Here is a 23,229-nt window from a genome sequence, read left to right as displayed (position 1 = left end):
TTAAATATTAATATTTTTTAATTATTTCATCGGTAATTCCATCAGTAATATTTAATTTAAATTTTTAATTTTATAAAAAGTTTTCAGAAATCACTAATAATTACCAATAATTTTTCAATCTGTCGGTGATTCCGTCTACCTAATACATGGAAACTCAGAATTTCCCATTAATGCAGTAATGATTATTGAGTGTAGTATACATTCCGACATTTTGGAAAACAAAAGGGGTAGCAGAAACTCAAGGAGAGTATGATACATCATGCCATTGATTGTGAACGTTCTAGCCGAATTTGAGGATAAAAAAGGAAGGAGTCTGCAGCTGCATGAACAAGGAACCCACATGTCAACAATTAGGTAATCAAATAATCAAAGAACTTTGAATTTTTTTAATGATAATGTATATTCATAATTAGTTGATGGTGATTGGATTAAAAATTTGAAATTTGAAATTTACTGATTTTATGCTATATATTTTTTATACATATATAATAATCGAGTGTATTAATCAAAATATAATCTTTAAAAGGTGACCTATGAAAATTTAAATAATCATTTACAAGAAAATAAAATGTCTGCATTACAAATGATATAAAAGGAAATAGAAAGAAACATAATTAAAAAGAATAACTGAATTAATAAGTTGAAATTAGATGCACTATAGATAAAGTCATTATTAGTATAGTTGAAATTAAATGCATTACAGATTAGGTTATTTATAGTGTAGTTGCTACACACTATCCAAACTCATAATCTATGCAAGATCGAAGAGAAACTCAAATTTCAATCCGGCTGCACCTTATTAAAAACCATATTATTTTTTATGAGCCAAAAACTCCTTGATTTTTAAGCTTAATGAAGGTAATTTCAGTCGATCACTATGCCAATTTGAACCCTTTGCTTCGTTTTTATATATATATAAGTAAGGATGACTGGCTCCTTGAGCATGGACTTATAGTGTATTTGACAACAACTTGGAAGCATATATAGAATGTCTGTCACACAGATGACTCGGTAGAAAACATCACCAAATAAGACTTGAATGTGCATTGAGGACAGTCTTCCCAGGACTGTTTACGCTTGCATGTGATCAAAAGTGTATGCTGGCAAGATTCAGGTTGCTGGCAAGATTCAGTTTGGGCTTGGAAGTTTAATTGAAGGAGACAGCTAATTAAGGTCTTGGGAGAGTTTTCAGTTGAATCCGAAGCTGCAAGATAGATAAGTTTGGATTCATCACAGCACAGAGATGTATACAGTTCAGTCTTGTAGGAAGTTATTGGACGCAGTAATTTTACAAGGAAACAGACAGTCAATAGATTCATGTGTTTGGAAGTCTCTAGCCCAGCGAACGTTGAAGCTTTTGTATGGTGGTTGGCTGCCCTCGGTAAGCTTCCAATAAGATATTTTCCTTGCAAAACGAAAGTATAAAACCAATTTTGCCTAAGATTTAATTTATATTCAGAGGTCAAACAGTGAAATTAAAGTAAGAAAATTTAAGTAAACATAAAACGGAAAGAATGATATTCCTAATCTTTAAATGTTTGCTGAGAAAATTTGGGTTAATTGGAGTAATTATTTATTCTAATTTTTCTAATATCTCAACTCAAAAGACCGGTTACACAGTATCATCACTACATAATTAGAGAAAAAAAGATTTGGATTCTTCACCATTTAATCATTAAATTTCTAATATTATATCAAAAAATTATCTCAATATAAATTATCACATAAAACTTAATAAATAATTTTATATTATTCTTTAACCTATAATAAGTCTTGGATGCTGTAGAAAGGACTTCAAAATCAGGTTTCCTTCTCTCGTGTTTCGAGAGAAGGAAATGACGAGGTGCTGATCGTTAACAAGGCGTGGACAGAAATGTGACATTTTTAATTGAAGAAATTATTGATGAGCTGGAAATTTCAGATTTTAATATTCGATGAAATTAAGAAAGACTCCAATCCTTATCCTATAAATACCACTGCATGTAGCCTAGGATCTCCATCTACCATAGCAAACCATTAATATTCTGCATCTCTTGAAAACACACCATGACGTCCTTACTGCACAAACCATTCTTCTCTATCTTTCTCCACGTCCTGATCTTCTTGCTCCTTCACATGTTCTACTCCTCTTCTTTCTTTGTTCTTGCTGATCACACTTCCTCTAAAACTTCGATATTTGGTACGGCTACTAGTGCTGCCAATTCCAAAGTTGCTGGAGGTAATATTAAAGAAACTGAGGCTCTTCTCAAATGGAAAGCAAGTCTTGACAACCAAAGCCAGTCTCTCCTTTCTTCTTGGGTCGGCACCAGCCCTTGCATTAATTGGATTGGAATCACTTGCGACGGTTCTGGAAGTGTCGCCAATCTGACCTTCCCGAACTTTGGTTTGAGAGGTACGCTTTATGATTTCAACTTCTCATCCTTCCCCAATCTTTCCATTCTTGACCTTTCGAACAATTCTATTCATGGAACCATTCCATCACATATCGGTAATCTATCCAAGATTACTCAGTTGGGCTTATGTTATAATGATCTCACGGGAAGTATCCCATCTGAGATAGGCTCCCTGAAAAGTATCACTGATTTAGTTTTATGTAGAAATCTTTTAAGTGGCTCCATTCCACATGAAATTGGAAAGTTGACGTCTCTTTCCCGTCTCTCATTAGCTGTAAATAATCTCACTGGTTCGATTCCTTCCTCTATAGGAAATTTGAAAAAACTATCCATTCTCTTTCTTTGGGGTAACAATCTCTCTGGTCACATTCCTTCAGAAATAGGACAACTTAAATCTCTGGTGTCAATGAGCTTGGCTAATAACAAACTTCATGGCCCATTGCCCCTAGAGATGAACAATCTCACCCATTTGAAGCAATTGCATGTGTCTGAAAACGAATTCACGGGTCATTTGCCGCAAGAGGTATGCCATGGAGGAGTATTGGAAAATCTTACCGCTGCCAACAACTATTTCTCAGGTTCCATCCCGGAAAGCTTGAAAAACTGTACCAGTTTACACCGACTAAGACTTGATGGGAATCAATTGACAGGAAATATTTCTGAGGATTTTGGCATCTATCCACATTTGGATTATGTTGATTTGAGTTACAATAATTTTTATGGTGAGCTTTCTTTGAAATGGGAAGATTACTGTAACATAACGAGCTTGAAAATCTCAAACAATAATGTTGCTGGGGAGATACCAGCAGAGCTCGGGAAGGCTACTCAATTACAATTGATTGATCTGTCCTCAAATCACTTAGAAGGAACCATCCCAAAAGAATTAGGGGGGCTGAAGCTGTTGTACAGCCTTACTCTTAGCAACAACCATCTTTCGGGTGCCATTCCCTCAGACATCAAGATGCTTTCTTCTCTCAAAATCCTTGATTTAGCATCTAACAATCTAAGTGGATCGATTCCAAAACAACTTGGGGAGTGCTCAAATTTATTGTTGCTGAACCTCAGTAATAATAAATTTACAAAAAGCATTCCACAGGAGATAGGCTTTCTGCGTTCTCTTCAAGATCTTGTTCTTAGCTGCAATTTCCTTGCTCGAGAGATACCGTGGCAACTTGGGCAGCTGCAAATGTTGGAAACTCTGAATGTCTCTCACAACGTGCTTTCTGGATTGATTCCGAGCTCTTTCAAACAACTGTTAAGCTTGACAGCGGTGGATATATCATACAATGAGCTACAGGGCCCTATTCCCGATATCAAAGCCTTCCTTAATGCTCCATTTGAGGCATACAGAGACAACATGGGTGTTTGTGGCAACGCGAGTGGTCTAAAGCCATGTAATCTTCCAAAAAGCAGCAGAACTCTTAAGAGAAAGGGCAATAAACTTGTTATTTTAATTGTACTTCCTCTTTTAGGAAGCTTACTTTTAGTGTTTGTTTTGATTGGAGCTTTCTTCATTCTCCACCAAAGAGCTAGGAAGAGAAAAGCTGAGCCAGGGAATATTGAACAAGATCGAAACTTATTCACGGTATTGGGCCATGATGGGAAGTTGTTGTATGAGAATATCATTGCAGCTACCGAGGAATTCAATTCCAACTACTGCATTGGCGAAGGAGGATATGGAATTGTTTATAAAGCAGTGATGCCACCAGAACGGGTGGTTGCTGTGAAGAAACTTCACCAGTCACAAACAGACAAGTTGTCCAATTTTAAAGCTTTTGAAACGGAAGTTCGTGTGTTGGCAAATATTCGACATCGAAATATCGTGAAGCTGTATGGATTTTGCTCACATGCAAAGCACTCTTTTTTGGTTTATGAGCTTATAGAAAGAGGAAGCTTGAGAAAGATTATAACCAGTGAGGAACAAGCAATTGAGCTGGATTGGATGAAAAGGCTAAATGTTGTGAAAGGGATGGCTGGAGCTTTATCCTATCTACACCATTCTTGCTCTCCTCCGATCATTCATCGAGACATTACCAGCAATAATATCCTTCTTGATTTGGAATATGAGGCACATGTCTCTGACTTCGGCACAGCTAGACTGTTGATGCCTGACTCATCCAATTGGACCTCATTTGCAGGTACTTTTGGATATACTGCTCCAGGTGCGTAGCTTTACTTCAACATTAAGTTCCTACAATATATAGTAAGAATAATAGTATGTTTTTAGCTTATACTATAAATACATAAGTAATTTTTTTTCAATTTTTTTTCTATCAACTATGTGATAAAAACACAGCATAACCATTTTTTTTTTTTGGCAGAGCTAGCTTACACGATGAAAGTGACTGAAAAATGTGATGTCTATAGCTTCGGAGTGGTAACAATGGAAGTGATGATGGGAAGGCACCCAGGCGATCTCATCTCCACAATCTCATCACAAGCATCTTCCTCATCATCTTCGAAGCCACCGATTTCTCAACAGACATTGTTGAAGGATGTGCTTGACCAACGCATCTCACTTCCTAAAAAAGGAGCAGCAGAGGGTGTTGTCCATATCATGAAGATAGCACTTGCATGCTTGCATCCCAATCCGCAATCCCGACCTACAATGGGAAGAATTTCTTCGGAGCTTGCAACTAAGTGGCCTTCTCTGCCAAAGGAATTTGACACACTCAGTTTGGAAGATCTGTTCTCACATACAGTTAGTGTGGTCGACTGACCAGTTTTTTGAGGGGTTTAACTTCTTCTCTTCAACTATAGATTTGAGCAATAAATTTTGTAATTTGATGTAGACTATGTTCATGGGTTGGCTTTTTTTTTTTTTTTTTTAAAGTATGTCAAAAATGCCTGTTATGAAAGATAAGTGAAACAACAATTAATTAAGAAATGATCATGCTATATTTTCAAACTTGACAAAACTGTGCTCCTTGTTTCGGTTTTGAATGTAGAAAGAGCAAGATTAAAACCCATAGTCCTTTCTACAATTCATTATGATCTCCCCATCAGTTCCAGTAAGTGGCTTCATATTCCCATCTTGATCATGTGCTTTGATATATATTTTTGATATATATTGTCATAATTCAATTTTTAACCATTTTATTTTAATTATTATTATTATTATTTTATTTACTGAAAAGGATAAAAAAATGAAAAAAATGAAAAAAATAAAGAATGAATTAAAATTTGGGTTAAGGGCAACATGATTGGAAGTTTTGGGGTTTAATTAAACTTTAGAATTAATATAATTAAACTTTAGAATTAATATAATTAAACTTGGAATTAATTTAATTAATCAAGTTAAAGGTTTGATTGAATAATTGATAAGTTTTGAGACTTAATCAAGCTTGAAATTAATTTAATTCATCCAATCAAGGGTTTAATTGGAGAATTGATAAGTTTTGAGACTTAATTGAGCTTGGAATTAATTAAATTAATGAAATCAGGGACTTAATTGAAGAAAAAGAAAAGTTTGGGGTTAATTGGGGGCACAATTGCAGCAGATTAAAGTCCAAGGACTAACTTGTAAAAGACACCGAAATGCAGGGGCAATTACAGTTTAAACTAGGGGCTTAATTATAAACTTTTCGGAACTTCATGGGCCAAAACGCAAATGGCCACCTCACATACCAAAACGGCGTCGTTTGAAAGAACACTATTCATCATCTTCACCGGAAAACAAGAAGAAAACGCATGCCTTTATTGCATTAAAATCCATGCAACCGCATGGCATTCTCTGGTTATAAAAACCAGAGAAGGAGAACCGGCAAAGGGGGGGAAAAATGACATAACCGAAAAGCCACTAGAGAAACACAGAAGTTGCAACCGCATGGCATTCTCTGGTTATAAAAACCAGAGAAGGAGAACCGGCAAAGGGGGGGGAAAATGACATAACCGAAAAGCCACTAGAGAAACACAGAACCGGGGGAAGAATAGAAAAAAACTTTCGTTCCTCTGTTTCTTCTCAAAGAAACAGAGGAGGCCACGGAGAGAGGCCACGAGCAGCGGAGGAAGAAAGCAACTAGCCCACCAGTCCTCCATCACGTCTCCGTTTCCCTGCTTACAGAGAGGAAGTAACACCGGGAACACAACAAGACGCAAGAACAGAAACTGTACAGAGGGGAGCAAGTTTTCTGCCCCTGTTTCTTCTCTAAGAAACAGAGGCGTTCGTGCCTCACGATCGTGAGGCACGAACGCGTGAAGAAAGGCCATTCTCTGGCTTTATAAGCAAGAGAAGGCTACAGAGAAAAAAAGAAAAACTGGGAGGACGAAAAGGAGGAAGAAAAAGGCAGAGTCAAGGCTGAACGGAGAGAAAAAGACACGAGAACAAAAGGAAGAAGACAGAAAAAACAGAAGAGCGAGCAGTGCAAGAAACCTTAAACGGGGGGAAAAAACGGGGAGAGAACCTAGAACACGAAGGGAGCACAGGAGGAACTGGACTGAAAAGGGGACCAATAACACAAAAAAAAAAAAAAGAACAAAGAAACCGAGAAGGAGAGAAAAAGCAGAGGAACGACACAGAGACGAGGATCAGCCCCACCATCGTCTTTGTCCCTTCATCTCAGAACTGAAGGTGACAGAATATAAAAACCAGGAGAAAAGGAGACGCAAACTCAACCCAGCCGACGAAAGCGCAGAGACGAGAACCGGCATTGACCATCGTCTTCACAGTCTTCAGCAACCAGCCTCCAGACACCATCTAGACAGGCAGGAAACGAGGAGGGAGAAGACATCGTCCGGCCAGAGCTAACCGGTCGTCACCATCGTCTTCGTCTTTACCCCGCAGCTGCACCAGAAGCTGGATGGTGCAGACGCAAGACTTGCAGACTAGTTTGATGTGATTTCAGGCACCAGCACTGGTGGCCTCGTGAATGCTATGCTAGCTGAACCTAATGAGCACCAACCGCCCTCAACTTCGTCTTCATCTTCAGGAGCGGTAGACCACAAGTAAGTTTTTCTTCATCTCTTCTCGCCTTTCAGTTTTAATTCATGCTATACTGTTCATGTGAATTTTAATTCACTGAACACTTAGACACGCGTGTTGTTTGCCCAGCCGGGTCACTGGCTTGGGCCAGTGACCGGGCCGGGCTGGCTGGATCCAGCCCAGCCCATGTGGGCTGAGCTGGGCCCAGCCCCCAAAAAAATAAAAAAACAGAAAAATAGAAAAAGTAGAAAAAATAAAAAAAATAAAAAATGTGTATGAATGAATAAAAATAATGTAAATTTATTGGTCTATTCACTGATGCCAGAGTCAGGAATAAAAATACCGGTTTAAATTTATATTATTTTTATTCGTTGTATTTTATTTTATTTAGCTAAAAAAACAAAAAAAAACATGTGCATGCTTAAAAATAAATTTATTTTTATTTATTTATTTACTAGCGCTAGAGTAGGGAATAAAAAATATTGATCTAATTGTTTTTATAGCTACATAATATTTACCAACATCAGAGTTGCAGATATTCGTAGTTGAATATTCACTGACGCCAGATTCAGGAATATTATAAGCAAATTATCATAGCGTAAACTAATAAACATTTAGTAATTTAAGACAAAACCATCAATGTAGTCTGCCTCAGGCAGAATGTTTAAGGGGTGATAATATTTTTCCTTTTACGTAACCAGTTTCGTACCATAGAATCTCTGTTGACCAGTTAGGGTTCCTAGTGACCATAATACTAGGTGGCGACTCCTTAAACAAGACCTTTTCCCCTAAAAGAACAAGATGCCAGAAATCTGTTCTTTTTCCATATTCAAGAATTTATTTTGTGGGCCGCCGCGATGTCGGGTGCGACATATATGATAATAATTTTTTTCTTGGTTACCAAATAACAATGTTACTCGCAATCTTCCTAGCTAGACAGCTACTGTTATTCTTAGCATTGCCATGAAATTCGACCATTGCTGGACTGACTCATGCATGGAAACTCAGAATTTCCTCCATTAATGCAGTAATGAATAATGAGTGTATTATACATTCCGACATTTTGGAGCGTATGATAGATCATGCCATTGATTGTTAATGTTCTAGCCGAATTTGAGGATAAAAGAGGAAGGAGTTTGCAATTTTTTTAAAAAACATTTCTAAAATACAATACCAAATATTACCCACAAACCCATAGCGTTACAATTTTTCCATTCCCATGGACCCATCTACAGTACTATTCAGCCCCTTAAGCAAGATAGCATGTGAACGTTGGACTTTCCACAATAATTAGGAAAGTAAAACAAACATGATTTGAAAATTTTAAATAATATAATATTTTTAAATTTTTTATAATTTTTTAAAAATGTTTTTTTATTTAAAATAAAAGGAAAATACTTTCCTGAAAATCAAATCAAATTTTTTATTGATTGGAAAGTGTTTTTGTTTTTCATTGAATAATTTTTTTAATAACAAATAAATACAAAAAAATTTAAAAATAATCTTTAACTACTGTCCTAGATGTAAAAGTTTTTCCAATACAATTTTCTGTTGATATTTATACTTGATATCCGCCGACTATCCTTCCGGTGAGAGCCCATCAAGTTACAATTTTTCCATCCCCATTGACCCGTCTACACTATTCCGCCCCTTAAGCAAGATAGCGTGTGAACGCTGGACTTGCCGACAATAATTTGGAAAGGGGAAACAAAGATGATTTGGAAATTTCAACAGTGTCAAGCACCAGAGAAACAGGAGTTAATTTTCATTTATGATGATATTATGATTGTGATTGATGCACATCTTATTTTGTAAGCTATAATTATAAATTCTTTGTATTTTATTATAAGATGAAAGGTTCAAGGTTTTAATAATTATACAATGGGTAATTGATTTTGATTTGATTTTAGACATATCACATCTTAATTTTAGTTTCTTGATCCTGACTAATACTTGAATAGATTTTATTCTAGCAATTCCCTAATTAGATTATTTATCTTTTGTGATAATTTTTGGCTAATGAAGTCAAATATCATATATATGAGTTATATTAATTAGCTGTATAACCATTATTTTTTTAATATTAAATTTATTATTTGTAAATTAATTATTTTTATATTTATTCCAAATAATATTCAAGAAGCTTTGTTGACTCGAGGTGGAAAGTAGCTATGAACCAAGAGATGAAATTCCAACAAGAAAATGAAACTTAGGATTTTGTGTGATAATTTTTGGCCTAGTAGTATTCTTTAATCTCACATATGAACATAAACTAAGGTTAAATATTTTATGTGTCATTAAGTATCTCATCATCATTTGTTAATATTAAATTCATTATTTGTAAATTAATTATCATTCATATCTATTACTAACAATGTACAAAAAGAAACCAGCTAGATGTGATATATATATAAACCATAGTATTGATTGCATAGAGAAAATTGCACCTATAGCCAAAATTAACAGTTGGAGTCTTTATGTCTTTAATTACAAACAAAGATAGGTCATTACAATAATTCAATATGAAAAACATCCTTCAACATAATAAATTATGTTTAAGAACAAGGAAGTCCACAAATTAGTCAGGCGAGCCCACAATATTTGTCGCATGCAATGATTTGGAAAGGGAGAAGAAATTATGAAAAAGATTCCAATACATAGTGAGAGCCCATAACGTTACACTATTCAGCATCGTGAGCAAGATAGCGTGTGAATATACCACTTTCAAACTATGAATTTGGAAAGGAGAAAGAAGAATTGAAATTTTGTTTTTTTAGTAGACTAAGTATATTATTATAAAGTAATGAAATACATATTAAAAATCAGATAATAGTTGAAGGTCACTAGATGATACCCAAAAATTAACAAGGAAGTCCACAAATTAGTCATGTTAGCATGAAGTTACTTACAATTTCTATATCAAGGCATAATAGATATTCACATAATTATCAAAGCAATGTATATCATAGAATTTAGTTCAATAGAATGCGAATGCAAATTCAAGAATAGATAAGTACTAAGAAAATAAAACAACAAATATAAATATTCAAGAAATTAACTAGTTGTAATCATCATATAATCAACATACATATTTATTTATATTACATGTATATTAAATATTATCCAACTCACCCCAAAAATATATAAGTAAAAGGAATATTAGATGAAAGACCTGAAAATCCTATTGAGAATCGTTAGAAATACCTACAACAAATATATAGAATATACTAAAAAAACAACTTAAAACAACACAAATAAAAGACTCCAATTCATAAAAGAAAACCAGGTTTAGTCTCCTAAGTTTAGGGATAAACAACAATTTTTATAAATCAGGGACCAAAACAACAATTTTTAGAAATCAAGGATTAAAACATAATTTTTCTAGAATTGGATGACCAAACTGTAAAAGCCAAAAATACATAACCATAGTAAAATTTCACCCATAATCCATCCTTAATTATATCCAGGATCTCGATTTACATTTTAGGGACCAAATTATATTTTTTTCAAAAATTTAGGGACTAAACTGTAAATCTCCAAAATAGAGTGGCTAAACTAAAAATTACACAAATCAATTATCAAACTGAGATTCATCATCTTTAATCTCATAAGAATACTAACCAGAATTCCAGAACATGTTTCGGGGTCAAATTATAAATTTTCAAAGTTAAGGGACTAAACTGTAATTTTTATAAATTAAGGACCAAGATAAAATTTCATCATCTTCAACCCCAAGCCATTCTATCTAGATTTTCCAGCAAAGTTGAAACAAATTTCTTAACCCATAACAAATCAATTCACAAATCCTTATTTCTAACAACACATCTAGAATCAATCACTTAACCTTAAACCTATAATAATCATGAATCAATCTTAACAACATAAACTTCAAGACTTTATAAACCCTAATCTCTTTTTTATCCTTCCATAAACAAACCATAATCAAAAGTAACATGAGAGGAAACCACTTACTTGATACTTTCACCTTTCTTGAACTCAAAAACTCAAGATCAAAAACTGAAATTCTTAATTTGATGAGGGGAGGATCACGACAACCACAAGAATTAGAAGAGAGAAATAATTCTCTTGCAACTTTTTCTTATATACCTAGGTTAACTTATGTTGGGTTTACACTGACTTGGGCTTAGGTTTGAGCTAAAAGTTTGGGTCTTACAGCACTTCCCCCGTTATATAAAATTCATCCTCGAATTTAAACTTTAAGAACCAAAGTCAACCATCAAGTTCAAACAAGTATGGAATACTTGTTAAGCATTTCTTCTATGTCGCTTCTTTGCGTGGGAGTTCGCTCCACACAACCTTAACCGATGTGATTTCCTTCGATCAAAGTTTTTTAACTTGTCAAACCACTATTTCCTTTGGTTGGACTTTGTACAACATATCATCCCTTAGCTCAACCGATTGAATTTCCAGCATATGAGATGAATCAAACAAATACTTTCTTAACATCAAAACATGGAACACTAGATGTATGGAGGATAGATTAGGCAGCAAGGCAAACCAATATGCCATTGCCCCTACTATTTCCAAGATCTCTAATGACCATATAAACTTGGGACTCAACTTTCCTTTCTTATTAAATATGAATATTCCTTTAATCGGGGAGAACTTCAGGAACACATTGTGACCCACTAAAACTTCTAGATTACGCCTCCTCTTATACGCATAAATCTTTTGCCTACTCTGAGCTGTTTGAAGTTTATCTCGAATCACCTTAATCTTATCCAAAGTAATCTGTATTAAGTCGGGGCCCATTAATCCCCTCTCACCAACCTCATACCAACATACAGGTGATCTACACATTCGGCTATACAAAGTCTCATATAGTGCCATATCAATACTTGCCTGATAACTATTGTTATAAGCAAACTCCACCAAAGACAAGTAATTGCTCCATCCTACTCCAAAGTCAATCACACAAGCTCTCACATATCTTTCAAAATCTATATAGTCCTTTCAAACTATCTATTGGTCTGAGAATGAAAAGTAGTACTTAACTGAACGTTAGTCCCCAAAACTTCCTGAAACTTCACCCAAAATTGAAAAGTGAACTGTGGACCTTTGTTGGACACAATTGAGATCGACACATCGTGCAACCTTATAATCTCGTTGACATAGATTTCTACTAGTTTTGCAAACCCATATGTCACCTTTACTAGTGTTGTTACCCATTTTTGGGATCCCCATACAAAAAGAAGAAAATAAAAAAAAATCAAGAATTATCAGAAGAAAAACCAAAAAATATATATTAGTGAGAAAAGGACATCAAGGAGCCTTGAAAATGGCCAAAGTTTGGTTGAGAAGGTTAAAAAATACAAAGATTGGAATTTAACAATATATTTTCGACTAATAAAAGCCCTGTTGGTAAAGAAAATTCAATTTAACAAAGATAAATTCAAAATTGGATGTTTAAGGGCTCAATTAGATTTTATTAAAGGTTTAATTGAATTTATGGAGGGTTTAATTACAAGAAGATTGATTTTTTAAGTCAATTTGAGCTTTAATTAAAAGAAATTAAAGTTTAGGGGGGATCAAATTATAATTTTTAAGTGTTAATTTGGTCACATTAGGGGCTTAATTGCATAAATATTAAAGTTTGATGGGCAATTAGGGACTTGATTAAAAAAATCCAAAACCAAGAACTAAACTGAAAAAGGGGCGCTAATATAAGGGCTGGAATTGACCGAATCAGGGGCTAAATTGAAGAAATTAGAAGTTTGTTGATCAATTGAGGGTCAAAATGAACAAATTCAAAATCAAGGACCAAAGTGAAAAAAATGGTCAACTTTAGGGCTGACATTTGAATTTGGCAGGGATGCAATTGAATTGATTCTTAAAACCAAAATCTCAATTGAAGGCTTGATTGAATAAATCATAAATTGAGGACTGATTTGGAAATAAAAACTTTTTGGCAATATTTTCTTTTAAATGAAATAACATGTTTTGTTTAAAACCACATCGTTTGGTTTACTGTTATTCAAAAAAAAAAAGACAAAGCTCAAAACAGTGTCATTTTGAACGACACTATATGTCTTCTTCTTCCTATGAACACGCTGCAGGCACAATTATTAAACCCGGCCCGGCCCGGCGGGTCGACCCGGGACCCGGTCGACCCGGTGGCTGGACCGGTCCGGGTTTAATAAAAGACCGGTTGTGGCAACAGCCCGACCAAACCCGGGCGACCCGGAACCCGGGTGACCCGGGCGAACCCGGACGAGACCCGGTTTTTTTTTTCAAATGTGGGATTTGAAACCCATTAGTATATATACTCTATGTTTCCATGAAAAAAACCATGTTTTTTCAATGTGGGATAAAAACCTTTTGGTTTAAATATTTCAACTTAAAAGGATAACATAGTATCTTTTCAATGTGGGATTTGAAGCCCTTTCATATATATACACTATGTTCCCATGAAAAAACCATGTTTTTTCAATGTGGGATAAAAAAACCTTTTGGTTTAAATATTTCAACTTAAAAGAATAACATAGTATCTTTTCAATGTGGGATTTGAAACTCTTTCATATATATACAATATGTTCCCATGAAAAAAACCATGTTTTTTCAATGTGGGATAAAAAACCTTTTGGTTTAAATACTTCAACTTAAAAGGATAACATGGTATCTTTTCAATGTGGGATTTGAAACCCTTTCATATATATACTCTATGTTCCCATGAAAAAAACCATGTTTTTTCAATGTGGGATAAAAAACCTTATGGTTTAAATACTTCAACTTAAAAGGATAATATATTATCTTTTCAATGTGGGATTTGAAACTCATTAGTATATATACTCTATGTTTCCAAGAAAAAAGTTATGTTTTTTCAATGTGGGATAAAAAACTTTTTTAGTTTAAATACTTTAACTTAAAAGCTTAACATAATATATTTTTAATGTAGGATAAAAAACTTTTTAAAATATTTTTTTAAACTTCATAATATGTATAATCTATATTTACATGGATTTTTTCATATGAAATATTAAAACTTTAATTTTTTTTTAATTTTTCCAGGTTAATCCGGGTTGACCCGAGTTGACCCGGGTTGACCCATGAAACCCGGGACCCGACCCCTTGGTAAGGTCAACCCCCGGGCCGGGTTTAATAACTATGGCTGCAGGCAAGGGAAGAAGGATTTTTCTCCCCTGCAGCGTCTCTCTCACTCTATCTCCCATATACCCAAAAAGCTGACGCAACCCACACCCATGGCCTACCACCAGACAAAAACACAGAGGGGACAAGCCCTGCAGGCGGCCTTGGGTGACTGCCTAGTGGCCGCCCAACCACCCTACCCATTCAGCGCGACTGGACAAAAGTAGGGTGGCTCTCTTCCTTTCCCCTTTATAAATACCCCCTCACCAAGCTGTGAGGAGGGAGATGAAAGGACGGTGGAACAAAAAAAGAAAAGAAAGGAAAAACAGAGGGGCAAAGGAAAAAACAAAATAGAAGCGAAAAAAGAAAGAAAGAAAAAACAAGGAAAAATAAAGAGGGAAAGAAGAAGAGGAAGGACAAAAAAAACAATGACAAGAACAAGAAAAAAAAACTATACCGGGGATAAAGAAAACAGATAAAAGACAGAGAAAAAAACAAAAGAACAAAAAAAAACAGAGAAGATTGCCCTTCCTGCAACAGTCGCCACTGCAGACCATCATTTTTCTCCCCGTAGCCATTTGAAACCACCGTCATTCTGCCACTAGCACCACCGTTAAGTCACTGCTAGCTCAACCTTCCCCTTTCTTCTTCTTCCTTTTCTTCTTCTTCTTCTTCTTCTTCTTCTCTTGCATCTCTTCCTTCTCCATTATTCTGCATGAACAATGGAGAGCTTTTCCACTATTGACTAAGCCAAACCAGTGCCGGCCCAAACCACAAGGTTGGGCTGGGACGCTCCAGTCTAATAAAAAGAAAATATTATATATTAGGCCGACATCGGCAAAACCCCTGTTTTGGGCCGACATTGACCCAAACAGGAGGGGCTTAGACCATATAATTGGGTTGGGCCCAATCCAATATAATATTATATAATATAATAATAATAATAATATATAATAAATATTATATATTAAACAAAAACAAAAAAAATTCAAAAATCCTTTCAATTTTTTTTTGATTTTCTTGTATATTTTTTTTTATCATTTTTTCTTAATATTAGTTTGTATTTTTATACTGTAAAGATACAAATCCAGTATTAAAATACATGGTTTTCTCTGAAATAATACAAAAAAAATTAAATAAAAAAATAACAAAAAATATCTTGTTTTCATGCATACAACCAAGTCTCTCAAAAATATAAAAAATTCATATTGTATTTTCATACAAAAAAAAATTATGTATTAGCATGCATTTTGGGCTTTAATAATCAGTTTATTAAAATTATAAGAACTAGGCCTATATTTCAAAAATACCAAAAAAAATATTTTGTTTTCTTTTAATAACTGAGATTACAAACTTATACATAAGACGTATTCCTAATATTAAATAAAAGGTAGTTCTTTTTTGTTAATGTTATAATGATTAGGTTTTACTTGATAAGATAAGAATCTCTTTACTGAGAATGAATTTTCTTAAACCTTAGACAGACCAACAATTAGAAAACACAACAATATCTTAATTTATATCAAACAATTAAACAATGTAGCTTACCTTAAGCAAGGCGTATTAAGGGTGCTAATACATTTCCTTTACGCAATCAGTCCTCGTGCCCGATCTTTGAGACTAGTTAGGGTTCTTAGTGACCAGAATAATAGGTGGCGATTCTCATTCCCTCTTTCCACTGATAAAAGACAAGAAATCCTTGTCTCTCTCATTTCCCAATATCATCCGAGAAGACGCTCATTGCGAAACCTCACACATGCGACAATTGGTAAGAAATAAACTGACTTGGTCAAACGGTCAACTATCACCCAAAAACTCAAGATTAAAAAATGAAATCCTTGGTTTGATGAGGGGAGGGTCACGACAGCCACAAGAATTAAAAGAAAGAAAAACAATTCTCTTATAACTTTTTCTTATATACTTAGGTTGAGTTTAAACTATCTCATGGAAAAAGTTTGTGTTACAAGTCTCATGGAAAAACTGTAATGGTATAATTTGTCATTGAATTTAACACTTGTTCAGGAATTCCCGGAACAAAAGGGAGTCAACATTGTGAATATCTATAGGACTTGCACACACTAGGGGGAGAGCCCACAATATTATTGCATCCTATGATTTGGAAAGGGAGAATAAATTATTGATGAATTTGAAATTTCATAACCAATGTTTCGATAGTAGACCATTTCAATGGTTTTTTTTTTTATAAAAAAAAACACTAATTAGAAACAATTCCATTAGATGAGAGCATATATGCATGGTGATGCAAAAGGATTTTATGGCAAATTCTTTGTTTTCTTAATTGTTTTTATTTCTATTTAGTTTAGAAAAATATTTTTTTTATGGTATTTTTTATTTATTTAAAAAATCAAATATTTTTTTCTTATAAGCAAAATAAAGCTTGTTAAATGCAGGAAGAGTTACGAGTTTAACAAATTCACTATAAAAAACAAAAGCAATCAAGGCAATCTGAAACCAACATAATTAGTGGTGATGTTTGCTCATTTGTTTTCTTTTTTATTTTTATATATGTGTTTTTACTCTCTCTTTTTATAATGATTTATCAATTAATAAACATATAATTTTTTCTCATTTGTCACGTTAACTTATTTTTTTTATTGGTTAAACGCATAGATGATTGATACCTAACCATAATACATAGAATGACACAAGTTTTAAGAGAATAATTTCTTAAGCATAATAGTAATTTTTGTACATGGCACAATTCATAAGAGTAGAAATCAACGCGTTTTAGCCCATGATATTGATAGTTAGAGAGAAGGTATGAGAAATTAATCAACCGTAGGAAGACCGCAACTAATCAATGAATTTCCAACTTCATGTTGTATCCATCATTTCATTAGAAAATCCAACCCCAATTTGCACGATAAGTTCCATTGCAGAAATCATGAACAAACACTCGCTATCACATTCATAAAATTATAACAACTTCGGTAGGCAAAATTAATAATCAACCGTACGTAAGAAGCTGGCAGCAAGACCCACCCTCTTAAATGGTATTGGAGGTATATATAAGATAAAATAAAATACATATAAAAATGTTAGATTTATCCTTCCATAAATAAAATATTTTGAGTCTATAGCTGAAAAGCAAAGAGTTTTATGACTATATTTAAAAGTTTTTTCGAGAGATTTTTCTGTTGATATTTATACTTGATATCCGCCGACTATCCTCCCAGCGAGAGCCCATCAAGTTACAATTTTTCCATCCCCATGGACCCATCTACAGTACTATTCAGCCCCTTAAGCAAGATAGCGTGTGAACGTTGGACTTTCCGACAATTATTTGGAAAGGGAAAACAAAGATGATTTGGAAATTTCAACAGTGTCAAGCACCAGAGAAACAGGAGTAAATTTTCATTTATGATGATATTATGATTGTGATTGATGTACATCTTATTTTGTAAGCTATAATTATAAATTCTTTGTATTTTATTATAAGATGAAAGGTTCAAGGTTTTAATAATTATACAATGAATAATTGATTTTGATTTGATTTTAGACATATCACATCTTGATCCTGACTAATACTTGAATAGATTTTTATTCTAGCAATTCCCTAATTAGATTTTATTCTAGCAATTCCCTAAAGGTTTAAATTTTAATAATTATACAATGAATAATTGATTTTGAAGCTATAAATCATATAATATTTGATTTTAGACATGTTACATCTTAAAATAAAATATATATAAAAATGTTAGATTTATCCTTGCATAAATAAAATACTTTGAGTCTATAGCTTGAAAGTAAGTAGTTTTATTATCAGTTTTAATAGTTTTACCAACAAATTTTTTTATTGGTATTTATACACATAGTTTATTTTAAGCATGTTGATATTATTTTTTGTTAGCATGTGATTGAATAGCTTGTGTTTCAAATGTAATGGGTCTCACAAGCACAAACTTGCATTTCAAATGTAATCACATACCTTGTTTTTGTGTTTTGTCTTAAAAGCTGCCACAAAAACAAACTCTCCCGAATCATATGGATTTTCCCGTCTTCGAGAGAGAAAAAGATTATGATAAAAATTAATGTTGTTTTTAATTCACGCCTCTCATAATTATTTTATTTATTTTACTAATCTCTTGGTTAGTGGTAGCCATAGTTATTAAACAAGGGTAATTGACCTGGCCAAATAGTTGGGTCTTAGATTATATCAGGTTAATACCTTAAAAGGCTATATATAAAAAATATTCTTAAAAATAGTTGATTACAGAAAGTAAAACTATGTTCTTCTTTTTACTTTTCTCTCTCTGCAGCAAATCCTCTAATTAATCCCTTCATACCTTCCTTGGATAACAAAAATATAATGCAGATCTGCAGTGCAGATGCATGAATCATCAACCTGACTTTCGTTACATGAAGTTAATTTCTAGCAAAGGCCCCACTGGTAAATGAAGCTACGAGTCATGACTTGAAGCAAGCTTTATTGCTCAACAACAAATCAAGTTCATGAGAGTGCAGACTCATCAGACATGTTCTACATTTTTGAAATCGCGCACACACGAATTATGCTATCTTTTATTTTTATTTAGTTTTTTAGATGGGTACTACTCCTGTTATTATATTTCCATTTATGAGATTTATTTTTGAAAAATAGAAATAAATTTCTATGTAAAAAGCAAGTCAACATTATCAATGTCTACAATATTTGTCGCATCTTATGATTTCCAATGGGAGAAGAAATTATTGATGAACTGGAAATCTCAGATTTAAATATTCGATGAAATTAAGAAAGACTCCAATCCTTATCCTATAAATACCACTGCATGTAGCCTAGGATCTCCATCTAGCATAGCAAACCATTAATATTCTGCATCTCTTGAAAACACACCATGATGTCCTTACTGCACAAACCATTCTTCTCAATCTTTCTCCACGTCCTGATCTTCTTGCTCCTTCACATGTTCTACTTCTCTTCTTTCTTTGTTCTTGCTGATCACACTTCCTCTAAAACTTCGATATTTGGTGCGGCTACTAGTGCTGCCAATTCCAAAGTTGCTGGAGGTAATATTAAAGAAGCTGAGGCTCTTCTCAAATGGAAAGCAAGTCTTGACAACCAAAGCCAATCTCTCCTTTCTTCTTGGGTCGGCACCAGCCCTTGCATTGATTGGATTGGAATCACTTGCGACGGTTCTGGAAGTGTCGCCAATCTGACCTTCCCGCACTTCGGTTTGAGAGGTACGCTTTATGATTTCAACTTCTCATCCTTCCCCAATCTTTCCGTTCTTGACCTTTCGAACAATTCAATTCATGGAACCTTACCATCACATATCGGTAATCTATCCAAGATTACTCAGTTGGGCTTATGTTATAATGATCTCACGGGAAGTATCCCATCTGAGATAGGCTCCCTGAAAAGTATCACTGATTTAGTTTTATGTAGAAATCTTTTTAGTGGCTCCATTCCACATGAAATTGGAAAGTTGACGTCTCTTTCCCGTCTCTCATTAGCTGTGAATAATCTCACTGGTTCGATTCCTTCCTCTATTGGAAATTTGAAAAACCTATCCAATCTCTTTCTTTGGGATAACAAACTCTCTGGTCGCATTCCTTCAGAAATAGGACAGCTTAAATCTCTGGTGGGATTGAGCTTGGCTAATAACAAACTTCATGGTCCATTGCCCCTAGAGATGAACAATCTCACCCATTTGAAGCAATTTCATTTGTCTGACAACGAATTCACGGGTCATTTGCCACAAGAGGTATGCCATGGAGGAGTATTGGAAAATCTTACCGTTGCCAACAACTATTTCTCCGGTTCCATCCCGAAAAGCTTGAAAAACTGTACCAGTTTACACCGACTAAGACTTGATAGGAATCAATTGACAGGAAATATTTCTGAGGATTTTGGCATCTATCCACATTTGGATTATGTTGATTTGAGTTACAATAATTTTTATGGTGAGCTTTCATTGAAATGGGGAGATTATCGTAACATAACGAGCTTGAAAATCTCAAACAATAATGTTTCTGGGGAGATACCAGCAGAGCTCGGGAAGGCTACTCAATTACAATTGATTGATTTGTCCTCAAATCACTTAGAAGGAACCATCTCAAAAGAATTAGGGGGGTTGAAGTTGTTGTACAACCTTACTCTTAGCAACAACCATCTTTCAGGTGCCATTCCCTCAGACATCAAGATGCTTTCTTCCCTCAAAATCCTTGATTTAGCATCTAATAATCTAAGTGGATCGATTCCAAAACAACTTGGGGAGTGCTCAAATTTATTGTTGCTGAACCTCACTGATAATAAATTTACAAATAGCATTCCACAGCAGATAGGCTTTCTGCGTTCTCTTCAAGATCTTGATCTGAGTTGCAATTTCTTAGCTCAAGAGATACCGTGGCAACTTGGGCAACTGCAAATGTTGGAAACTCTGAATGTCTCTCACAACATGCTTTCTGGATTGATTCCGCGCACTTTCAAAGATCTATTAAGCTTGACAGTTGTGGATATATCATCCAATAAGCTACAAGGCCCCATTCCCGATATCAAAGCCTTCCACAACGCTTCATTTGAGGCATTAAGGGATAATATGGGTATATGTGGCAACGCCAGTGGTCTAAAGCCATGCAATCTTCCAAAAAGCAGCAGAACTGTTAAGAGAAAGAGCAACAAACTTGTTATTTTGATTGTACTCCCTCTTTTAGGAAGCTTACTCTTAGTGATTGTTGTGATTGGAGCTTTATTCATTCTCCGCCAAAGAGCTAGGAAGAGAAAAGCTGAGCCAGGGAATATTGAACAAGATCGAAACTTATTCACGATATTGGGCCATGATGGGAAGTTGTTGTATGAGAATATAATTGCAGCTACCGAGGAATTCAATTCCAACTACTGCATTGGCGAAGGAGGATATGGAATTGTTTATAAAGCAGTGATGCCAGAAGAACGGGTGGTTGCTGTGAAGAAACTTCACCGGTCACAAACAGACAAGTTGTCCGATTTTAAAGCTTTTGAAACGGAAGTTTGTGTTTTGGCAAATATTCGACATCGAAATATTGTGAAGCTGTATGGATTTTGCTCACATGCAAAGCACTCTTTTTTGGTTTATGAGTTCATAGAAAGAGGAAGCTTGAGAAAGATCATAACCACCGAGGAACAAGCAATTGAGCTGGATTGGATGAAAAGGCTAAATGTTGTGAAAGGGATGGCTGGAGCTTTATCCTATCTTCACCATTCTTCCTCTCCTCCGATCATTCATCGAGACATTACCAGCAATAATGTCCTTCTGGATTTGGAATATGAGGCACATGTCTCTGACTTCGGCACAGCTAGAATGTTGATGCCTGACTCATCCAATTGGACCTCATTTGCAGGTACTTTTGGATATACTGCTCCAGGTGCGTAGCTTTACTTCAACATTAAGTTCCTCCTTCCTATAATAGTAAGAATAATAGTATGTTTTTAGCTTATACTATAAATACTTAAGTAATTTTTTTTATCAATTTTATTTCTAGCAACTATGTGATTAAAACACAGCAAAACCAATTTTTTTGTGGCAGAGCTAGCTTACACGATGAAAGTGACTGAAAAATGTGATGTCTATAGCTTCGGAGTGGTAACAATGGAAGTGATGATGGGAAGGCACCCAGGCGATCTCATCTCCACACTCTCATCACAAGCAACTTCCTCATCATCTTCGATGCCACCGATTTCTCAACAGACATTGTTGAAGGATGTGCTTGACCAACGCATCTCGCTTCCTAAAAAAGGAGCAGCAGAGGGTGCTGTCCATATCATGAAGATAGCACTTGCATGCTTGCATCCCAATCCGCAATCCCGACCTACAATGGGAAGAATTTCTTCGGAGCTTGCAACTAAGTGGCCTTCTCTGCCAAAGGAATTTGACACCATAAGTTTGGAAGATCTCTTCTCACATTCAGTTAGTGTGGTCGACTGACCAGTTTTTTTTTTTTTGAAGTATGTAAAAAAATACCTGTTATGAAAGATAAGTGAAACAACAATTAATTAAGAAATGATCATGCTATATTTTCAAATTTGACAAAACTGTGCTCCTTGTTTCGGTTTTGAATGTAGAAAGAGCAAGATTAAAACCCATAGTCCTTTCTACAATTCATTATGATCTCCCCATCAGTTCTAGTAAGTGGCTTCATATTTCCCATCTTGATCATGTGCTTCGTTATACCTCCGTCATTTTTGCTTCTTGTTCTTGAATCATTTCTTCCTAAATAAGCTGATAAATATACAAAAACAATATTTATTTCATCCCTCTCTTTTGGTTTTTTTCATTTTTTTATGAAATAATATTATTTTTATTTTTTAAAAATTATTTCTAGTGTTAAGACATCAAAATGATCTGAAAAAATAAAAATAATAAATTTAAAAAAATTCAAGAAATCATGAAATATAGGCTGCATTTCAACCCCAATGGGCTGGCTTTAGCCCATTGTTTTCTTGGATGAGGCTTATGTGGGCTCTAGCCAATGGGCTGGCTTTAGTTTTCTTTAGGTTTATTCAGCACTGGCCGTGGGTTGTGTGATGGACTGTGGGCTTGGATTCTCTTTGAAGAATATCGGGCTATATCTTTATTAATCTGGGCTAAATGCTTTGGGTCAAGTATATACAGAATCAAGAAAAAAAAAAAAAAAAAAACCTCTAACAAAGAATATCGGGCTAAAGCTTCGTATCCTTTTTTATTCAACTTCAGCATATTATTTTCTGTTTAAAGAATGACATCAATTTTTTCATAAAATAATTTGGAATTGAAAATTAAAAATATAAACTAAAAACATTGAGGATAATTAAAAATAATCAAAAAGATA

The 23,229-nt window shown here is 34.5% G+C and overlaps 2 protein-coding genes across 4 annotated transcripts in view; both read left to right on the top strand.

Annotated features, from left to right (window-relative positions):
* Window positions 1–23,229, top strand: part of LOC127904804 (uncharacterized) — a 40,182-nt gene that overhangs the window by 12,977 nt on the left and 3,976 nt on the right. The window lies entirely within an intron of this gene.
* On the top strand, window positions 2,005–22,572 carry LOC18108661 (MDIS1-interacting receptor like kinase 2). Of its 3 annotated transcripts, XM_052449692.1 has the most exons (3): window positions 2,005–2,218; window positions 19,450–21,786; window positions 21,949–22,572. In XM_052449692.1, the coding sequence occupies exons 1-3, from the start codon at window positions 2,047–2,049 to the stop codon at window positions 22,344–22,346; spliced, it is 2,907 nt and encodes a 968-aa protein (XP_052305652.1). In that variant the 5' UTR covers window positions 2,005–2,046; the 3' UTR covers window positions 22,347–22,572. The 3 variants fall into 3 exon arrangements, with proteins under 3 accessions (XP_052305652.1, XP_006371672.3, XP_006371671.2); XM_006371610.3 differs by lacking the exons at window positions 19,450–21,786; window positions 21,949–22,572 and adding an exon at window positions 4,715–5,216 and having other exon boundaries at window positions 2,005–4,555; XM_006371609.3 differs by lacking the exon at window positions 2,005–2,218 and having other exon boundaries at window positions 19,047–21,786.

Source organism: Populus trichocarpa, chromosome 19 (assembly GCF_000002775.5).
Source record: "Populus trichocarpa isolate Nisqually-1 chromosome 19, P.trichocarpa_v4.1, whole genome shotgun sequence".
In the NCBI taxonomy this organism is placed as follows: domain Eukaryota; kingdom Viridiplantae; phylum Streptophyta; class Magnoliopsida; order Malpighiales; family Salicaceae; genus Populus; species Populus trichocarpa.
Note: the sequence above shows the minus strand (reverse complement) of the source record. Positions and strands in the feature narration are given on the sequence as shown.

Bases quoted from the DNA above. Each gene is read 5' to 3' on its own strand.
- LOC18108661 (XM_052449692.1), top strand. From the start codon at position 2,047: ATGACGTCCTTACTGCACAAACCATTCTTCTCTATCTTTCTCCACGTC. The intron at 2,219-19,449 runs GTAATATTAAAG...AAGTTGCTGGAG, and splicing joins CAATTCCAAAGTTGCTGGAG to GTAATATTAAAGAAGCTGAG. The intron at 21,787-21,948 runs GTGCGTAGCTTT...TTTTTGTGGCAG, and splicing joins TTTTGGATATACTGCTCCAG to AGCTAGCTTACACGATGAAA.